At 35.9% G+C, this 18772-nt stretch overlaps 1 protein-coding gene across 1 annotated transcript; it reads left to right on the top strand.

Annotated features, from left to right (window-relative positions):
- Positions 1 to 1390: 1390 nt before the first annotated feature.
- On the top strand, positions 1391 to 13406 carry CUL2 (cullin 2; the record flags this gene model as incomplete). Its single annotated transcript, XM_009083784.1, has 10 exons — positions 1391 to 1450; positions 1735 to 1863; positions 1982 to 2068; positions 2576 to 2728; positions 3121 to 3198; positions 4913 to 4979; positions 6129 to 6331; positions 8789 to 8890; positions 9614 to 9730; positions 12796 to 13406. Coding segments are annotated over 10 exons (1128 nt in total), but the record flags the coding sequence as incomplete, so codon positions are not given.
- Positions 13407 to 18772: the final 5366 nt, after the last annotated feature.

Here is an 18772-nt window from a genome sequence, read left to right as displayed (position 1 = left end):
ATTATAAGTGTTTTTCTGAGCTATAATTTCCTGTCACAGAATGCATGCATGCAAATCATTGCTCTTTTGTGATGTTTGCAGTAATTGCAGTTTGTAGTTTGGGTCATAGTCTAAGCTTTGATAATTTTTGGCCAAGGTTCACGTGAAAAGGCACAGTGAAGCAAGTACCAGTAATAGTATCAGTAGGAGTTACCTATCTGTATTTGTGACATTGAAAAAGTAATTATTTAGCATTTCAAAATGAATACTTTAGTGCCAAATACATTTCTCTCTCCATTGCAATTAATGTCATGCACCAGAAGATGGAGTAACACAATATTAACAACTCCATGGCTGGCACATGGGCAATGTACTTTTTCTTAAATGCACCAGTTCTCCACTTCAGCAAGTATTTAAAATATTAATCTGCTGTCAGTTTTTCATGGTGGATATTAAAATTGCTATTGCCACCTCCATCATTATTGGAATAGAATGTTCCAAGCTTCAACAAATTTCCTACTTCTTGTCAAGTCATGCATTCCTTTCTCACAGGGATTCTAGGGACCTGTTATCAAATTTTGCAGTGTGGAGGTATTGTACAAAAGAGCTGCGTGTCAGTTCATCTTTATAATAATAACAATATTTTCCTTCCATAGAGGAACTGTAATTCTTGAGAACCATTCTCCTGCAATATTTTTGATTCAGTATTAGTTTGAAACATTAATTTACATGTGACATGTAGTTTAGAAGCTTGACTATTCTGATATCTTTGTTTTAATTGTAAACTGCCATTATCTCCTTCCTTTCCTTTTTCATCATACTCTGTTCTTCTTCAGCCACCATGTTGTTTGTACTATACTACTTGAAGTTTCCACTTTCAACAATATTTTTCCTCCTCTTTAGTCTATTGGAAAATCCAACAACCAAAAGAATTTTCATTCACTGTTGTGAGCACACCATGTGTGTTTTTCAGCTCAGGATACTTGCCATTGATGTAAGCTACTGTTGATGTGCTGCTGCTCAAATCTGTTTTCTCTGCAAATATTCCCCAGTTTCTTTCTGTCCATACTTTTGGACCATAACATTGCTGTATACTCAAATCTTCATACTTTTACAAAGTTTCTACTCAGAACTTAATCTGTTCTGCTTACTGTAATTAACTGCTGTTTCTCTACTCTTTCTACTTTTACTTAACTCTCAACTGAAAAATGTTCAACAACCAGATTTTTACAGAGCAGTAATTCAAACCTTTTTATTCACTGTTTCTGTTGTGATACCCCTGTGTGTAGTTCACTTCCACAGGATCTCGAATGGTCTTTGCCCTGAACATTTTTTGATTTCTTCAAATTTTGCAAAAGAAAAAGGTTTAAGTCATCAACAATTTTTCTCTTTGCTTTGTGTTCCTATGTAGGCTTTGACATCAGTAGTTAACTACAGAGAGCCCAAGTCAATCTGCAAAGCACCTGAGTTGGTAAGTGATACAAGTGGAAAGTAATAATTCTTGTTTATCACTGTGAAATTAATTGCCATAGGGTGTGCAAAATTGGTACTTTGGTAATTTTTGATGTCTGTATTTCCTGTGGATGTAAATGTACAGTTTACCCATGTGTACAGCCCTTGTAATAGAACATGAGACTGTAGGCTGACTTATTTCATGTTTGAACTTTTGTGCAGAAGTTGCAATACCTTGGCATACATTTGTTCTAAAGCTTGACAAATTAGGTTTGGGTTTGATTTTTCTTTTTTTAATTTGAGCTGGCCAAGTACTGTGACAACTTGTTGAAGAAATCAGCGAAAGGAATGACAGAGAATGAAGTAGAAGACAAACTTACAAGTTTTATTACTGTTTTCAAATACATTGATGACAAAGATGTATTCCAAAAGGTAACTTTTCATATTCAATAGAGGTTCAAATGTTACATTTAAAGTGTATTTCAAGGATGTGGTTATGCTTTTTTTAAATCTTTATATCTGTTTTTGTTTGGTTTTTTTTTCAATGCAGTTCTATGCCAGAATGTTGGCAAAACGATTAATTCATGGTTTGTCTATGTCTATGGATTCTGAAGAAGCCATGATAAATAAACTAAAGGTAATGAAATATTCTCCTAATGCAGAATATACAAACATAGGAGTCTGTAGTGTTGAGAGGGAGCTGCAGAGGGTGCCAGAGGTAACTTAGCAGTCAGTAGGACTGTTTCCAAGAGCTGAAAGGAAAAACTAGTTTTTTGGAAGTCTTTGAAACATATATGGCCAAGTATCACCTTGGCATTTGAGATTTGTATGTGGTTTTGGGTAGTTTTATTGGGTGTGTTCAAACAAACATTACAAAAGTACCAAGGATTTTCATAAAGCATGTCTATCTTTCCATAAATAGCATTGTTCAGACAAATCAATGTATAGAAAGGGAAACTAAGAGGAATCTGATAATTTTCTTTTACAGTGTTTGTTTTCTATTGTAACTAGTGTTTTCTGTAAATATAACAACACTTCTGCTGACTAGATTTTCATATTATAATATGAAAAGTGAGTGAGCATAATTTATGTATGTGTTAAGTACTGTTTTCACTGTGAAACCTGTGACAATATTTCTTCACAGCAAGCCTGTGGTTATGAATTTACCAGCAAGCTCCATCGAATGTACACGGACATGAGTGTTAGTGCTGATCTCAACAATAAATTCAACAACTTTATCAAAAACCAGGACACGATTATAGATTTGGGAATTAGTTTTCAGATATATGTTCTACAGGTACTAATGTATGTTTATTGCTACTGAGTTATTTGTACTTATTTTTTATGTTTTGATAACAAGTGAACAATTTTTCTAACTATGAATGCTTCTTGATATGGAAACTGACACCTTGTGGTCAGTGTGGAATGATTTATTTTCCTAGTGTTTCTTTTTAAAATTAACCCCCTAGCTCACTAAAGAATAGTGATGTCAAATACCTTGTGCTCTCAACTTTAATTAATACCTCAGTGGGACATGCATAAGGAGCAGTAAAAAAATGAGCAGTAAAACTTTGGAGATCAATTGATTGTCTTATGACATAATGTACATGATAGATCTAAGTGTTATTTTTTATTAATGTATATTTCATATGAAGATATTAATGCCTTTATTTTTCCCAATACCTTTAGGCTGGTGCATGGCCTCTAACTCAGGCTCCTTCTTCTACATTTGCAATTCCTCAGGAACTGGAAAAAAGTGTACAGATGGTAGGTTAGTAGGAGGCTTCTTGTAAACATGTAGAAAATGTAAAATAACTCCAAATAAGAGATCATCACTCTGACAGTGAAAAATCTGAGCTGCTTCATTTTGTCTGTAAATCACAGCTATCCTGTTTCCAGTCCATACTGAATTTATGTATGCACTTGCATAGCTTTTCTTTATTTTTCACATCTCTCTTCTACACTTTGTGTTTACTGAGGGAGATGTTAATAAATACAATCAAAGGAACCAGGTTTGTTCTTACTTTGAAATCCAATCCCTAATATTTAGATAAAGGAAGATTTTGTTTCTAATAATAAATCTGAACAGATTTGATAGCGGATTAATATGCAAGTACAGGTTTCTTGGCCTGTATTTCATAGGACCCATTCTTAATCAAGCTTTGTGCAAACTTCTTTAAAGCTAATTTTGTGATTTCTCAAAGCAGTGCAGGTTTTACTTTGGCCAAATATTCTCTTCTTACATGATTATTTCTGCTTTGTAGAGGTTGAGTGTTTTGTTACTTCTGATAATATTATTATGTTCTAAATGTTACCTGTACAATGTTTGTGTTAAAAGAGGTAATATTTGTGTTGATCTTTGCTAAAGTCTATTTAATGGTGAAGTACAATTTAGGCAGTATAAATTTTGTATTATTGGACATAACAGATTTTTAAGAGCAGTTTTTATACCTTAATTGATATCTGATGTACATTGTAACAGCAAATATCTATTTCTGCAGTGAAGGAGCTTTGTGATGTATTACTGCTGAGTATTAGAACCACTTATCCTGCTTTTATTTCCACTGTGTTAAGTGGCACTTGTATTTAGCAATAGAATAGTTTCCAACCCATACCATGGAATCACCAGGTGATTGATGGGATTTTACTGTTCATTGTGGGTTTAAAATAGGACTATTGTCAATTGTGCCTCAGTTGGAAAGTTGTTGCAGACTTGTGTATCAGAAGCAACTCAGAATCTGAGTTGCATGCCTAATTCCAATGTTTTGCCAGTGTAAAAAAACTTATTCATGTGTCACCTAGCTGGAGTCAATGCTCTAAATTATAATTCCCTGAAGAAATAGAACATGACCTTTGGAGATCTTTGAAAATTATCTGACAGTGTCTGTAAATACTGTCAAAATTGATGGTTTGACCCAGAGATAGGGAGTTCTCTCAGGATTCTGGCCAGGACTTAGAAAAAGTGTTTTGCAATTGCACTCAAAAGTACTGAGTACCTCTGTAACTGGACAACCTGTTTAGCAGCTTTTTCTGGAGTGCTGGAGCTTCCTGTAAATATATATTTATCTGTATTGTGTACAAATACTGGGTGTCATGCTGTGTAAGTTGTGGGTGGAGAAATACATGATTCTTAAAGAGATCAAAAGTCCCTGTTTTTGTGTTGTCCTTCAGTGTTAATCAGAGTTGCCAGACCAAATCAGAGCAAGCCAAATTGATGTTTACACAGTGGGGAGTTAGGGAATTTGATCCCATTTTAGGTAAGATTCTTTGAATCTGCTTAAGGTTTTCTTAGTACCAGAGGTAGACCTTAAATTAGGATTCAGTCATCACTCATCTTCTGAAGGAAAATGCTGTCATGAAGTGATCTGGAACGTTTGCATCCAAAATGGTGAACATAAAATCAGTATTTCTTCATTAGGGTGCTAGTAAACTGTTGTAAGTGGTTATATGTGTGACTAATTGAAGTTCGTTTGTTTTGCAGTTTGAATTATTTTACAGTCAGCATTTTAGTGGAAGGAAGCTTACTTGGTTACATTATCTTTGTACAGGTAAAAATAACTGCTTTGCTAAAAACTTATGTTCTATACAACTGACAGTTATTTGCTAAAAGTCTTTTTCAAATGGCAACAGGCTGTGGAGTTGGAACATTATGTTGCTTATGAAGTCATTACTTATTTTGCATTGTAAATTAATATTTACTGCCTAATATTTCAAAAATTTATGTAAATATTTCAAAAAATAATGTAAATTTTGCATTTATTAATTAATTTGTTTGTTTGTTTATTTATTTATTTCTTAGATCCAAGTAAAACTAGAGTTGTATGTTCTTAACTTCAAAACAGCACTGCAGAACTGCTAGTTAATAACAATTGCCCTGGAAATGTTTCTGTAGTATAAGATCTCCCTTAGATGAATATAAATTATTTTAAGAATGCATATTATACTATTTTACTCAGGTATGTGAGTGCCTAAGTAAATACCTGCTTATATTTACTATATAGGAATATGTGTTAAAAGCATCTTAGAAGATATATATAAAATTAGAGTTTATTCTAGTTGGAATCAGTCATGTTTTATTTTAAGTGCTTTCAGTATTCAGGCTTTAACAGCTGAGCACCACAACATACTATATGGAGGTGAAAACCTGACTAGCATACAACAATATAATATAGTGAAAATCTAGTTCTGATAATAGAAGTTTGCTGTTAACTCACACTCACCTTCACACAGAAAATCTAAATCTCGTTTCAAGTAGATTTCTGCTTTTTTATTTTCCATGGGAATATAAGAACATGAAAAAATTTTGGTGGGGTGTATGTTTTACTTTGTTTTTAAATCTTTCCTTGGAACAACTTTCCTGTAATCACTATACTGTGATTCTGTGTGAGATACTATGAATTGAAGTTTATGCACTGCGATGTGTTGAGGCTATTTGGAATTTCCTTTTTTTAATTACTATAAATTAGATTGCATTATTCATAACACTACTGTTGTAGTATTCATAGTTAATCAGAGGGGTTTTTTGTTGTAGACAAATGTGTAAATTCCCAACATTAGTGTTCATCATCCCATTTCAGGTGGTAAATGCAGACTTGAGTTAATTGTCTGGAAATTTATGAGGAGCTCTAGTAGTTAGGCTTCAGATGACTTTTCAGACTATTCCAGCAGTTTGTAAAATACTACTTCTATCATTACAGGTGAAGTAAAAATGAATTATTTGTGCAAACCTTATGTAGCCATGGTCACAACATACCAAATGGCAGTATTGCTTGCCTTCAACAACAGCGAGACTGTCACTTACAAGGAGCTTCAGGACAGTACACAAATGAATGAGAAGGAACTGACAAAGACCATCAAATCTTTGCTTGATGTCAAAATGATCAACCATGACTCAGACAAGGTATGCTGTAATGATATACAAAACTTTCATGTTTTCCATCTTGTCACTCTGGTATTTGTTGAGAGCTTTTGAAATATAAAATAATCCATTTTTTACTTTTATTTATCTAAACTGTGTTACTGACCCCTGTGAGCAATTATAAATCTGTGTTTATACAGAAAGAGACAGGAGGAAGTGGACTGTCTGTCATATAGGCATTCTGTGCCTATAGCAGCATGGTCTGCTGAGCAGGTAATAATGCTGGGACTGTTTATTGTTTCTGTTGCATTTCATCCATGTGGCTTTAGACTCACTGCTGTTGGGGAGGAATACTCTGAAACACACAAAGTTGTATTGAATCACGGGGAGGAGCCCAAGTAGTAAACCAAAGAGTCTTAGAGCAATTCTAAGTAATATTTGTGGGATTAAGGAACTGAAAGCAACAGCAAACGTTCTTCCTTGCTGACAGATCACAGGAGGAAGGAGAGCAAGGAAGGTTTGTGTGAGAAGATTTTTGCTGCAATTTGCCAAACTTATCATTTCATGAGTTTCATGGAATTTCAGTAGTATCTGAGCTTTCTCTATGGTTAAGGCAGCTGTTAATGCAGGTTCTGTCTCTTCCTTCTGTATGGCCTATGGGAAACCAGTTACTGTTTTTCCTCATACAGTGAAGGGCACAGAGGTGTGTTAAGGAAGAAAAACTACAGAAGTGCATCCCATGCAGACATTAGCATGTGCTTCCAGCTGTCCCAGAAAGCCCAGTATTCAGACAGTATCAAGCAGAAGAAACTGAGATAAGCTGTTCAATTCACTTATGAGAAGAAATCCAAAGCTGCTTTGATAGCAGCTTTTGTTTTTAACCAGGAAAATTTTAGAAAATGGAAAGTGAGATCACAAGGATGATCTGATGCTTGGCTGAAACATAGGACATGCTTCCAATATCTAGAAATGAGCTCAGGTTGGAACAGTGACTGGGAAGATATGTTAAACCATGGGTCATATAAAACCCTGGGACCTATTACAGAGAACAGTGAGTTGTTTCACAATCTTAGAAAGTTTCACATTAATTAAAGGATTTACATTTATTTATGTCTGTTGTATAAGGTTTGCCCATTTTCTTGAAGCATATGCCATTGAAGAGGGAAGGATATACCTTTCAAACCCTCTCAGCTTTTACCACTGCATTCTCTGGTTCTTTACCTTCCAGACTATTGTATTTAAGCATCTTTGCTCTTTCTGTTCTCTTTGCACTCCATCCAACAGTGTGAAAGCAGGTCTGTAGACAATCTATCAGCATACTTATTAAATAAGCAAATTAACTTAGTGGCTTAAGCAGTGGAATTCAATACACTTACTTCTCTTTACCTGTATCTGAGCCACACAAAAAAGTACAGTTTATTAAATGTTGCTGTTTACTTGTTCAGTTTTTGAAAGGGGAGTGGGGGCAAGAACAAAAGTAGCTTTTGGTCAAATCTTTATTGGTTCATTAGATTCATGCTTCTTGAGTTCATGCACAATACACAATTTATTTGGGTTTATATTCAATCATGTGAGCAGAATAATGCTAAAATTTAATGCTAGCTTAATTTTTTTAAAGCTGTCGATCTTCATCTTTCATGTTACATTTTCTACACTATACCTGGTGTCCTGTTTTATTAAATATATTATAACAAAGAATATTCATTGCAAAATATAAAATTAGAATTAATATTGTTTTGAGTGGTTATGTAGATAAATATTGACTGGGTTTGCTAAAACACTTGTGCTTGAGACTCTTTGGCAAGATTTCAAGGTCACAGAAGCTCAGTAACTTTATTCTGGAGATTTGTAATACTTGCACACTCTTGCCTGGAAACTGCAATGCCTGGTTATCCTATTAGTTGAATGTAGATGTGTTTTGACTGCAGGGTGTAGTAAGAATTTCTTGAAAGAAATGGACATTTACATCTGGAAAAGAATTGGTATTCTGACAGTTACAAATTCGAAACATACAAATAGATGTGGAACTGTACAAGTTAGTTTGTCAGCTATTTCTGCTATAACGTAAGGAAAAACATCTAAGCATTTTGTTAAATTCTGGAAGTAATTAGTAAGCATTGTCAAAGAAACAGGTCTCGAGGATCTGCCATAAATAAATGCAAATCCTACTTTTTTTGCAGGGAGAAAATGAGTTTAAATGGAGTGTTTGCAACAATGATAGGCTGTCAGAAAAGAGAAATTGCTTTAATCATATTGTCTTGCTAACAAAACTCATGTATGACAGAGCTCTTCATAGTGTTTTCTAAAATAGACTTGATTTCTAGGTTAGTTAAACTGTAAGTTAACAAATTGACCTGGTTCAAGTGGCATTTTAGAATTTCCAACTACAAATCTGAAATTGTTTGTATGTTTGTAACACCCTAACTGTGAGTTTTCAAAGTAAATTGTTATCATTTTCTGGTTCCATTTCTGATTTTTACAAAAGATTCTTTGTTGCAGGAAGATATAGAGGCAGAGTCTACATTTTCATTAAATATGAACTTCAGCAGTAAACGAACAAAATTTAAAATTACCACGTCAATGCAGAAAGACACACCACAGGTAAGTATTTTTTGGTGTTTCTACCTTGAACAGCTTAGAAAGCTTGTTTTTCTAAAAATTTGAATCTATTGTGTTAGTTTGGTGTAAGCAGATGTAAGATTCCCTAGGTAAGATTTATACAACTGTAAAAAAATTTTGTAAGTTTAAAGCTTAAGCAGTGCAGGTTTTTTTTTTTACTCCAAATACAGGCAGGAAAAGATGAAATAGGGAACAAGAAACTAGAAGAAAAAGATAAACAAAATGTACCAAGTAGGATTGACATTTGGTTTGTCTTACCTAATGAGACTTTTTTGTTAGTGGTATTTATAAAAGCAACTTATTCCAGGAACAGCAGAACCAATCAACTCTGTTTTCTGGTGGTTTTGTGTCCTTTGGCAACTAAAATTAACTCCTGTGTTGATAATCCATGTTCCCTCTGTATCTCCTAAAGTGTAGGATTTTGTGCAAGATACATACATGCTGCCAAACTCAACACATGATCTGCCTACCTGTCTCCCTAGCAAGTGTTGGTTTGGAGGTCTCTCTCCTGCCTTCCCTCCTGACTTTGATGAAACCTGGGATTATTGATTTATGGAAGTACTTAGCCTGGAATTGAACTTCACCTGCATTTTTGTATTAGTTGACTGCTTTTAGTACAGTAAAAAGTATAGATTCTAAATACTTGTATGAAGTATTTATTTGCCTTATTATATTTTAAGCATTGCTCTTCTTCCTCTACCACAGGAGATGGAGCAGACCAGAAGTGCTGTAGATGAAGACAGAAAAATGTATCTTCAAGCTGCTATAGTTCGTATCATGAAAGCACGGAAAGTGTTGCGACATAATGCTCTTATTCAGGAGGTAAGGTTAAAATCCTCCTCTTAAGCATGATTTGATGAAAATATTCAGGATAGTTGGATAAAACATCTGACCACAAAACTCTCCCATTCCAAAACTAATACCCCAGTGAAATGAGTGAGCATTTTCTTAGGGTCTGCTTTGAGCTGGAGTACTGGAGCACTGTCTGGGATCTCTCAAGCTTGTAAATGTGCCTTAGCACTAAAGCATTAAGTGGCCTCTAAAAATCATTGCCAGAGCTAAGTGTTCAGTTGAAAACCTGAGTATGGATATTCTAGGTATGGAGATTCTACAGAAGCACCTAGGCAGTTTTTAGCTCTAATCATTATTTTATTATAACTCACGGTTTACATTTTAAAAGTTGTCTGAGCATGGTGACATGCAGTTTTTGATCTCCCTTTTCCATTAAGTGGTACAGTTCTCTAATTTTTTATATTCTAGATTAATGATGTGTGAACTGTCACAGCTTGGCTGGGAAGGAAGTGCTATTTCTTTAGTTTTCCTCCCACTTTCCCATCTGCTGGTTGCCTGCCTAATTGTATTTCTCATTCCAGCCTAACCTTTGCTCCTAACCAATCAGTTCCCAGATTTATGTTTCTCAACCTTCCAAAGCATTCTTTCTTTAGTCCAGTTCATTCTTGTGTCTCTGAGTCTTGCTGGTTAGCCCCCTCCCCTCAGGGGGAATTAAGATTCCTGCTTCATTTGACCATTTTAAGCATGGAGGTGGAGAGGCATTCAGTAATTTGTGGTGATGGAGGAAACAGTTTACCACATCCACCACTTAATTTTTATTTCTTGAAAAAAAATAAGTGACTACATAGAGCTTGTAAGCCCATAACTTGCAATGTGAGACATCTCAAAGGTTTTGGGTATTGAAATAGTGTTTGTACACAAATACTCTGAAAGCAAGCTTAATTTTGGAAATCTGATTTTGAATATCTACAAGGTGAGGCAGCATAGGTCCTGATTCTCCTCAAAATCGTTGATTGTTTGGTTTCCTGTTATTTAAATCATCCATGCAATTATGATGAAATCCTCTAAAAATTTGCAGTTGAAACTAGGCAATGATAGAAACCCCCTGTTTCATCTTTGGAAATACTTGCTTCTTGCTACTCTCAGATTATTAAATAAGGTTTTCAAAGGGCTCTTTGCTTGGCACCATTTTGTAAGGGTGAAATAGATTGCAAATTTTGACATTTTGGAAGCAAAAACATCCTTTCTTGTTTCTTCTTCCTTTGTTTAACAGATTGGCCACTAGCTTGTATGCCTCTGCTGTGTTTGCTCTTGCAGTGCTCTTGCAGAATAGTATGGGCTATTAACATGAGGAGCTCCCTCATGCTTTGCAAGAAATGTGGATATTTTGATGGTTACTCAGTTAAAAGCCTAGTAAAGAGTAAAGTTATGATATTGTAACGAATTCTGGCAATGTTACTTTCATCATGCTGTTTATATACTTAATATGTAATGTATTGACTTAAAATTTGCTGTCTGACTTCTTGAGGAAGAATGAATCTTTTTAAAAGGAATCTGGTTACTATGAATAGGAACTATATTCTCTCCTCGTTAATATTTTTCTCTTAACTATAAGGGCAGGATTATACTGTTGTTAGAGATAAGATTGAGAGACTCCTGGCCTTACTGTAACTTGCTCTGATTCTAACAGTTACACTACAGCACTACACATTTCCCTTAGGGTGAAGTGTCCAAGAAAATACTCAAGGCCCTTGGTAGACCTGTGTGTGTCAGCATGTGGTCTGTGCTGTGTTGTTAGTTGTGTTAGATACACCCTGGTAGCTTCACTTCTAGCCCTGTGCTGCAGTTGCCTGCAGGATGAGGTAGCTTTTCCCATAGAATGAGTAAGGTCTGTGACAGAAAGGTCAGTGCAGTCATTACCAGAAAAATTTTACTTTGACCGTCACGTATTTCTATCTATCATTCTTGTATTACCTTTGATAAAGCAAAAGCAAACCAAAAAAAAAAAAAAAAACCTCTTACCAATACAAAATTCTGTCTTTCATTCTGTCTCTCCTAAGCAAATACATGAGCTATGATGATGGCAAACAGTTGGAGTGTAGGGCTGAGCTTACGTGAAATCCAAGCAGATCTGTTAGCTGGTTAGCACGCGGTTTCTCCTCGTTTGTCCTGCTGTGGAACATACCAGGCCTTGGCTGCTAGCCCAACAAAACTCACTCTTTTGAGCTTTTTGTTTGCTTTGCTGGGTGAGTTCTACGTGGTGAGTTCTGTTGGCTCACAGAGGGCCCCAGCAAACTCTAGAGTTGGGACAAAGCCAGCCATGAAAAGTTGTCAAGAAAACAGGAAATCCAACTGAAAGAAAAATCACTTTCTTTACAGAAGAAATTAAAAACTAGACAAAATATATTGTGACACTTGAGTAGTAAGATCTTTAGTTTGAAAAGTTTTCCAAGTTAATGGATTTACATGTTCTATTACTACACACCATTTCCTCTTCTTCTCTACAAGAGAATGGGCAAAACTGAGAACTACTAAGAGACGTCTGAAGTTTTGCCTGTGGTGGCAGTTTCTTCCACAATGCTTGTTTAGATTTGTTTTTACAACAAATAACTTTTTATTTCTTGTATTACTAAGATCCAGCATAGCCAGATGGAACTCATCAAATCATAGGTCTTCAGTGACTGGAGACAGAGAGATTCATCCTGATCATCTCAAACTATATAGGAAAGGAGATCAGTGGTAGGAGAACTGCACTGTGGTAGTAGTGAAGAAATGTGTTAATATTAGATTAATTTTTAACATGGATATTTGTCTTCCTTTGTACTGTGACAAATGAAGCAAGCAAGAGGAATGGAAAGATCTGGGTAACATGCAGGCAAACTAACCAATGAGCTGAGCAGTTCAGTTTCAGTGTCCTGACACTAACACAGAGGTGCTTTCTTGGTTGTTATAAATTAACTGTTTCAGGTTTATTTAATCCTGTCGTTACAAGAAGAATATACTGAATTTACCTTAAAGCTCTTAGCAAATATTTGTACAGCACTTACAACTGTGAAAAATTAAAATAACACAGAACCCATGTCTTTCTTTTGCAGGTAATTAGCCAATCAAGAGCTAGGTTTAACCCAAGTATCAGCATGATTAAGAAGTGTATTGAAGTTCTGATAGACAAACAGTACATAGAGCGAAGCCAGGCCTCTGCAGATGAATACAGTTATGTAGCATGATGTTGCTATCCTGCAGGTATGATTGTAAGGAGATCATTGCTGTCACTGTTTGGTGTGTTCCTGTGGGAAGAGGCAGGCCTGTGCCTCCATAATTGGTCACTTGGCAGCCCCTGTTTTTCTGCTGTTTACAACATCACCAGTGCCATGTCATGAGCGTCAATGAAAATGCCTATAGATATTTCAAGCTCATGTCATTATGACATTTCTTAAAACTTTACTAAAAGAATGAGTGAGGTATTGCTGAAATGTGGAAAATTGGTTGGGTACCATGCTTTTTTTTTTTTTTTTTTTTCCTCCCCTTTCACGTTTGCAGTTGATGTTTTTTAATGTATCTTAAGACAAAGTAAAAAAAAAAAAAAAATCACACAAAAATCCTAAATATTGTAATATGACAGATAACCTAATAATTGTATCTACTTAAAATGTACAAAAAATGACGAACATGATACTGCTGCTTGTCAAATAAAAAAATAAAGTTATATAATGTGTCTGGAATGATTGTAGATCTGGATATAGCATTAATGTCTGTAAATATTATTCAGACCTGAAGAGTAAAAATAATGTTATGTGTTTGGGTTTTGGATAACCTCAGAAGTAGATCTGACGTAAGAACTAATTTATATAAAACTGAATACCAGGTATGTCATGTTTGATGTGATTATAAAAAAATCTATTTATGGTTAGGTGCACATCTTGTTTTCTTGAGATTAGGCTAATTTATATTCTTAGTGCCTGAAGGCCTACTGTGTGTCTGCTAATCTTGAACTATGGGAATACATTACAAGAGAAAATAAACTGACATTTGAGAGGATTTGAGTAGAGTAGATCAGAGTTAGGAATAGTTATCATGAACATCAAAGATATAGTTCAGTGGCTTGTGAAACCACCTTCTTAATGGGAAAGCATACAGCAGACTGCTAATTGAAAAATGTTTTTTCACTAATGCATTGGGTAGAATCACTACATGGATGGGTACCAATGTTTGTTTCCACACAAGCCCATACTACTTGTTTCTTGTTTTCCCTCCTGACTCCTATGGTTGTTTTTATCATGTTTTGTTTTCCTTTGCCCTGATTAGATTTCCAGCTGTTTGGGTGGGACAAGAAATCCACAGGCTATTTCATGTCCTGTGTTGTTTGTCATGGGTGGCACAGTGACTGTTCACTCTCACATAAGCAAAGGATCATTTTTAAAGGTACTAACTCTACCACTGGAAGTAACTGGAGTTTAAGAGCATTGAGAGCTTGAACACACTGAATGCCTCCTGCAGAAAAGAGCTTCCTTATGGCTATGCCTGCAGTTGTGATTGACAGGATAAATATTAAGTTCACTTTAAATGTTCTATTTTTGACAAATTTTGTTTGTGTGCCTATAAAAATCTATATGTAGATATATACTATTTGCAATATTTTTTTAGATTCTGTGATATCACCTTCTAAAAGTCCACAGATCAGGAATTAATTTTAAAGGAAAAAACCCTTTGGAGGGAGCTTTTTCCTTCTTTTTTCTTTTTCTAGTTCTTCACTGTATGGAAGGTTTCTCTCCAACTCTCATATAGTTGCTGTGTCTTATTTCTTAAGTGGCATTGCATTCATATGTTATCTGGAGGGTATAGGAACCTTTCTGTACTTAGCTAGGAAGTGCATCAAGAAGTGGCACTACGTTTTTCTGGTGTGGATTTTGCTGAGGATGAATAAAGGGCAATAAACAATGAAGGTCAGTAAACATTTCTTCCATATTTATGGTATTTTATCCCACTCCAGTAAGATCTAGATTTTTTTAAATGGATTTATGTCTTAAAGACATGGGGGTTCTTAACTGGCCATGATATGGTGCAGTAGGTCATTGTCTCAAGTGTTAGTTCAGAGTTTGTGTGTTGGGAGGCAGCAAGCAAAAGTGCTTCTAGTGTCAACAAGTGTAGTAAATGAGAGACACATTAGCATAAATTTTGACTGGAGTGACTTTCAATCTGTTTCTGTGCTTTATAAAAAAATAATTCATTACTGCTTATGACAAAAAATAGGGGAAATATTGTATGACACAACACAAAACCAGAAAAAAACTATTGCCTAAACATTGAATCATCAGATCCTTTCTCCAGAAAACAAACTAACAGTGACATCAAAGCTTCTGGAAACAAATGTGTTTTACTTTGTAACTTGTGTACCAGTAAACAGATTTTAAGTTTGTTTCATCATAAAAGGGTTAATAAAGGCTTTATTTAAATACAGATTGCAGTAGCAAAATTTAAAGCCTGACTTTGAAGAAGGCATGACAAATTTATTTTCAGAATCGTTTCGTAGACAACACAAGAACTTCACTTCTCTAGCCCAAACGTGCGAGGTTTTAGCATTACCTCTTCTCTGAATTTTTGCATACCTGAACTATCAGAAGTAGTATTTTGAGTTTCAGATAAGCTTGCTGCTGAGTTGAGACATGTTTAGTGAGTTAAAAACATTCATATATTTCAATGCACTTGGCATCCCCAGACAATGTCTTTCATAATTACACACAAACTCAAGTCTTTTCACTGCCTCTTGGGAAACATGGCCATAGCTGGGAAACATTTTGAATTCTACTTTATAACTTACACCTTCCCCCTAAGGAAAAAGGTAGTGCAAAGATTCAGGCCTCTGTAGCTGGGTTACATCACTGAAATCACCACTGGCTCACAGGGAAACAGCTTATAGTGTGGTGCTTCAGCCTGGCAGCCAGGACCTCTGGCAAGTGTCTGTTCAAAATGCTCATGGGTATTAACACAAGGAGCAAACTGTAAATGAAAAGATATCCAGAAATGCCCTACAGTTTCAATTTTTCACTGGAAGAAACTGATGTATTTGTACAGCTTTTTGTTTTTTGTTTTTTTTGTCTTAAGCCTATTGATATGTATGACCTGCTAGTTTATAGGAAGCCATACAGCTGAGTCTGGGAACATGATGATTTCAGACATCTCATACATGTCTAGTATCAAAATGCATTTTACCCCCAGCGCTGAGTGTTGCTGATCATTCTTACACTAACTGGAAATGTATTTCTGTGGTGTTTTAATTTGTCTTCAGATTGATTGTCTTGTTCTAGGAAAGAAAAGTGTGTACCTGCATTTCAGTGTGTTCATACACACCAGGCTGCTGGAGCTATGAAAGGTACTTAAATCATCATAATGTAAGAAATTGTTTGCAAAGCAGAGAGTATCATTACTTTCTAGGAAACCTTTCAGTGAATACATCACTTTTCCAGATAAGAAGCAGAGTATGGAAATTGGTCAACAGAGAAATGTATTTTATAAGCTGATATCTTGCAGCTACACTTACAAAGCCATTTCTTATCCTTTAGAAGGTTAATTTTAAAAACAAATATTGCAACATGGTATTGATTCTTGAGCATAAATTTTTTGTATCCTAGGACAGATATGTTAGCACTGTCCATGCTTTGCGAATATGGTAAGAACTTAAGAGTTAATTAATCAGAGGTATCACAGTGTATGAAAACATTCTCCAGAAGCAGTTGTTGCACTAAGTATTATCTGAAGTTACCTTTACTTGCTTATGATAAGATGTACTGCCCTTCTGAGCTGATAGGAGAACAGCATTTTTCAAAGTTGTCAGGCAAAAGCAGAGGAAGGATCAAAAGAGTGTTCAGGTATAATATTTTTAAAACTATGCAAGATTTTCCTAAACACACCCTTGTGTGTGTGTGATTTTAAAGTGGGAGGATGAGTAAATATGATGGTAAAAGTAACCAGACATGTAGCTTGGATGTGCATTTCTTGTTATCTCTATTCTGTGGAATCCACAATTGCATCAATAAGGGAAGAGAGTAACAGGCAGCAAAAGTAAAGAGGTAGATGAGGTGGCTGTCCAGTTGGCCTCCCTTTTTGAAATACTCAAGTTGTATTTTTGTGTTTTCTTTGAATAGTTTAAACATGCATATGTTAATGAACATGATTGCTCTTTAATCAGTATTGATAATTCCTGTCACATGTTTGAGGAAGAAGCGTGCTGGAGTCCCCAAAGCTGCTGTGCTTCTGGCATAGTTGTGTTGGTGCTGCTCCCACCAGCTGTCCCAGGAGCACAGCACAAGGCTTCAAAGCTCCCTTAGTCTTCCCAGTCAGCCCAGCCTTGCATATGCATCTGAGAAGTCAAGGACTAAGCCTCAGAGGTAGTATGAAGCAAGCCAGAATGTATTGTTAGTCACTTCTAAAACAGTTCTTGTCGTTTTGGGAATTGCTTCCACCATTCATTTCTACACCCTCTTTAGGACCCCTGAAAGCTATGAGTGGTGATTTATGCAAAATGGAAATACTCACTTGTTTGGTTGCTTTGGCTGTAGTAACAAACAGCTTACATTAACACCATAGCAAGTTGCTCTTCGTCAGCAGGGGAAAGTGATGGGTGTGTGCATTACTACTGTATTACAAAATCAAGTACAAACTTCACACTTGAACCAGGGGTGAACTTGGTGTATGTGAACCCTTTCTAGAGCTTCTGGACTAGCCAAAAATCACTGGTATTTTATACTGAGGAGACTATTCTAGCTTTGTGTGTCCTTCCTTCTGCTCTTCCACTGAGATAAAATCATATATTTGGTGTTCTGTAAATTTTGCTCTCCTAATCTTTGATGTAGTGTTGTATGCCAAAACCAGAAAATATTTATTTTAGGACTACAGAAAGGAATGTAGGATGGACAAAACACTTTCCAACATCCTTATGGCCAAGGCTATACAGTTCTTTTAGTCTGACTTAACCAACCAAACATGTAGTATATTGGTGTTTACAGGAGCAGTGGATATACAAGGAGATTGTTTGGCATGTTTTCTTCTGAAAGAGGCCTTGTTCTTAACATAATCATTGAATGGCACACACTGTGATTATCACCTTTTGGTGGAAGCTGGTGGTTCTGATGTGTGTCATACTGGCTTTGTCCAGCAGCTGAGAGCAGTAGCAGTGTAGCTGTCAACAGTTAGTGGAGTGGTTTGAGGGTAGACTTGGCAGGTCACTGTTGCCTGTATTTTAGTGTTGGTTGTATAATCCATAACTTACTAGGGATGTACGATAAGAAGTGTAGTGTTTCTCCGCTAGTTTTTCACATTATGTTGAACAGCTTCAGTTCAGTTTTGTAAGAAGTACTTGGTCTGCTTTCCTAAATATTCTATGTATGGATCCATTTTCCTTTCTTCTTTCCAGCCACCAGCTTAATAGAATTCGTGGTCATCAAAACTTCAGTTTGAGAGAATAAAAAAAAAAATCTGAAATTCATGATACTATGTAGTCATCTGTATATTTGAAGCCAGCTCAGAATGTCTTATGGGATTTGTTTTAACCTATGCCAGGTATTTGTCTCCTTCAGAGTGGGGAGAGAAATGGAGTGAGGTGCTGCCTAGAACTAATCAAAAGGAAACTGTCAGTGGGAGGGTATGAATGACCTGCTGACTCTTATGCTTATTTGATCTAGTTGCACAGAACCTAGCACATCCCATGTTCTCTTCAGGGTTTGTTCTGTTTCAAAAAAAGGCTGTAAGTAGTGATGCCAGTGTGCATTCAAGAAACAGGAGGCCTGGCCTTTTTGCATCTGTTTTCATTCATTCCTTGACCAGAAGAGTGCACCAGTGTTACCCAATAAGGCAGGCAAGGCCTGTCAGCTCTCTTGGATGTGTACAAATTTAAATTGGCTTGAAGGTAAATCAAATAAAAAAGAATGAGGTCTTACTTGCTTCCCAAGGCTTTTTGTGTATTTTTCATTGCAATATTTGAGGGACTAGAAAACAAGATTTGGGACAAGGGATCTGTAACAGTTATTAAGGTATTTCTGTGGGAGCTGAGATGGTGGGTGTGGGTTTCTGTCAGTG

This window comes from Acanthisitta chloris, unplaced genomic scaffold (assembly GCF_000695815.1).
Source record: "Acanthisitta chloris isolate BGI_N310 unplaced genomic scaffold, ASM69581v1 scaffold42871, whole genome shotgun sequence".
In the NCBI taxonomy this organism is placed as follows: domain Eukaryota; kingdom Metazoa; phylum Chordata; class Aves; order Passeriformes; family Acanthisittidae; genus Acanthisitta; species Acanthisitta chloris.
This window is presented reverse-complemented; position numbering and strand designations above follow the sequence as displayed.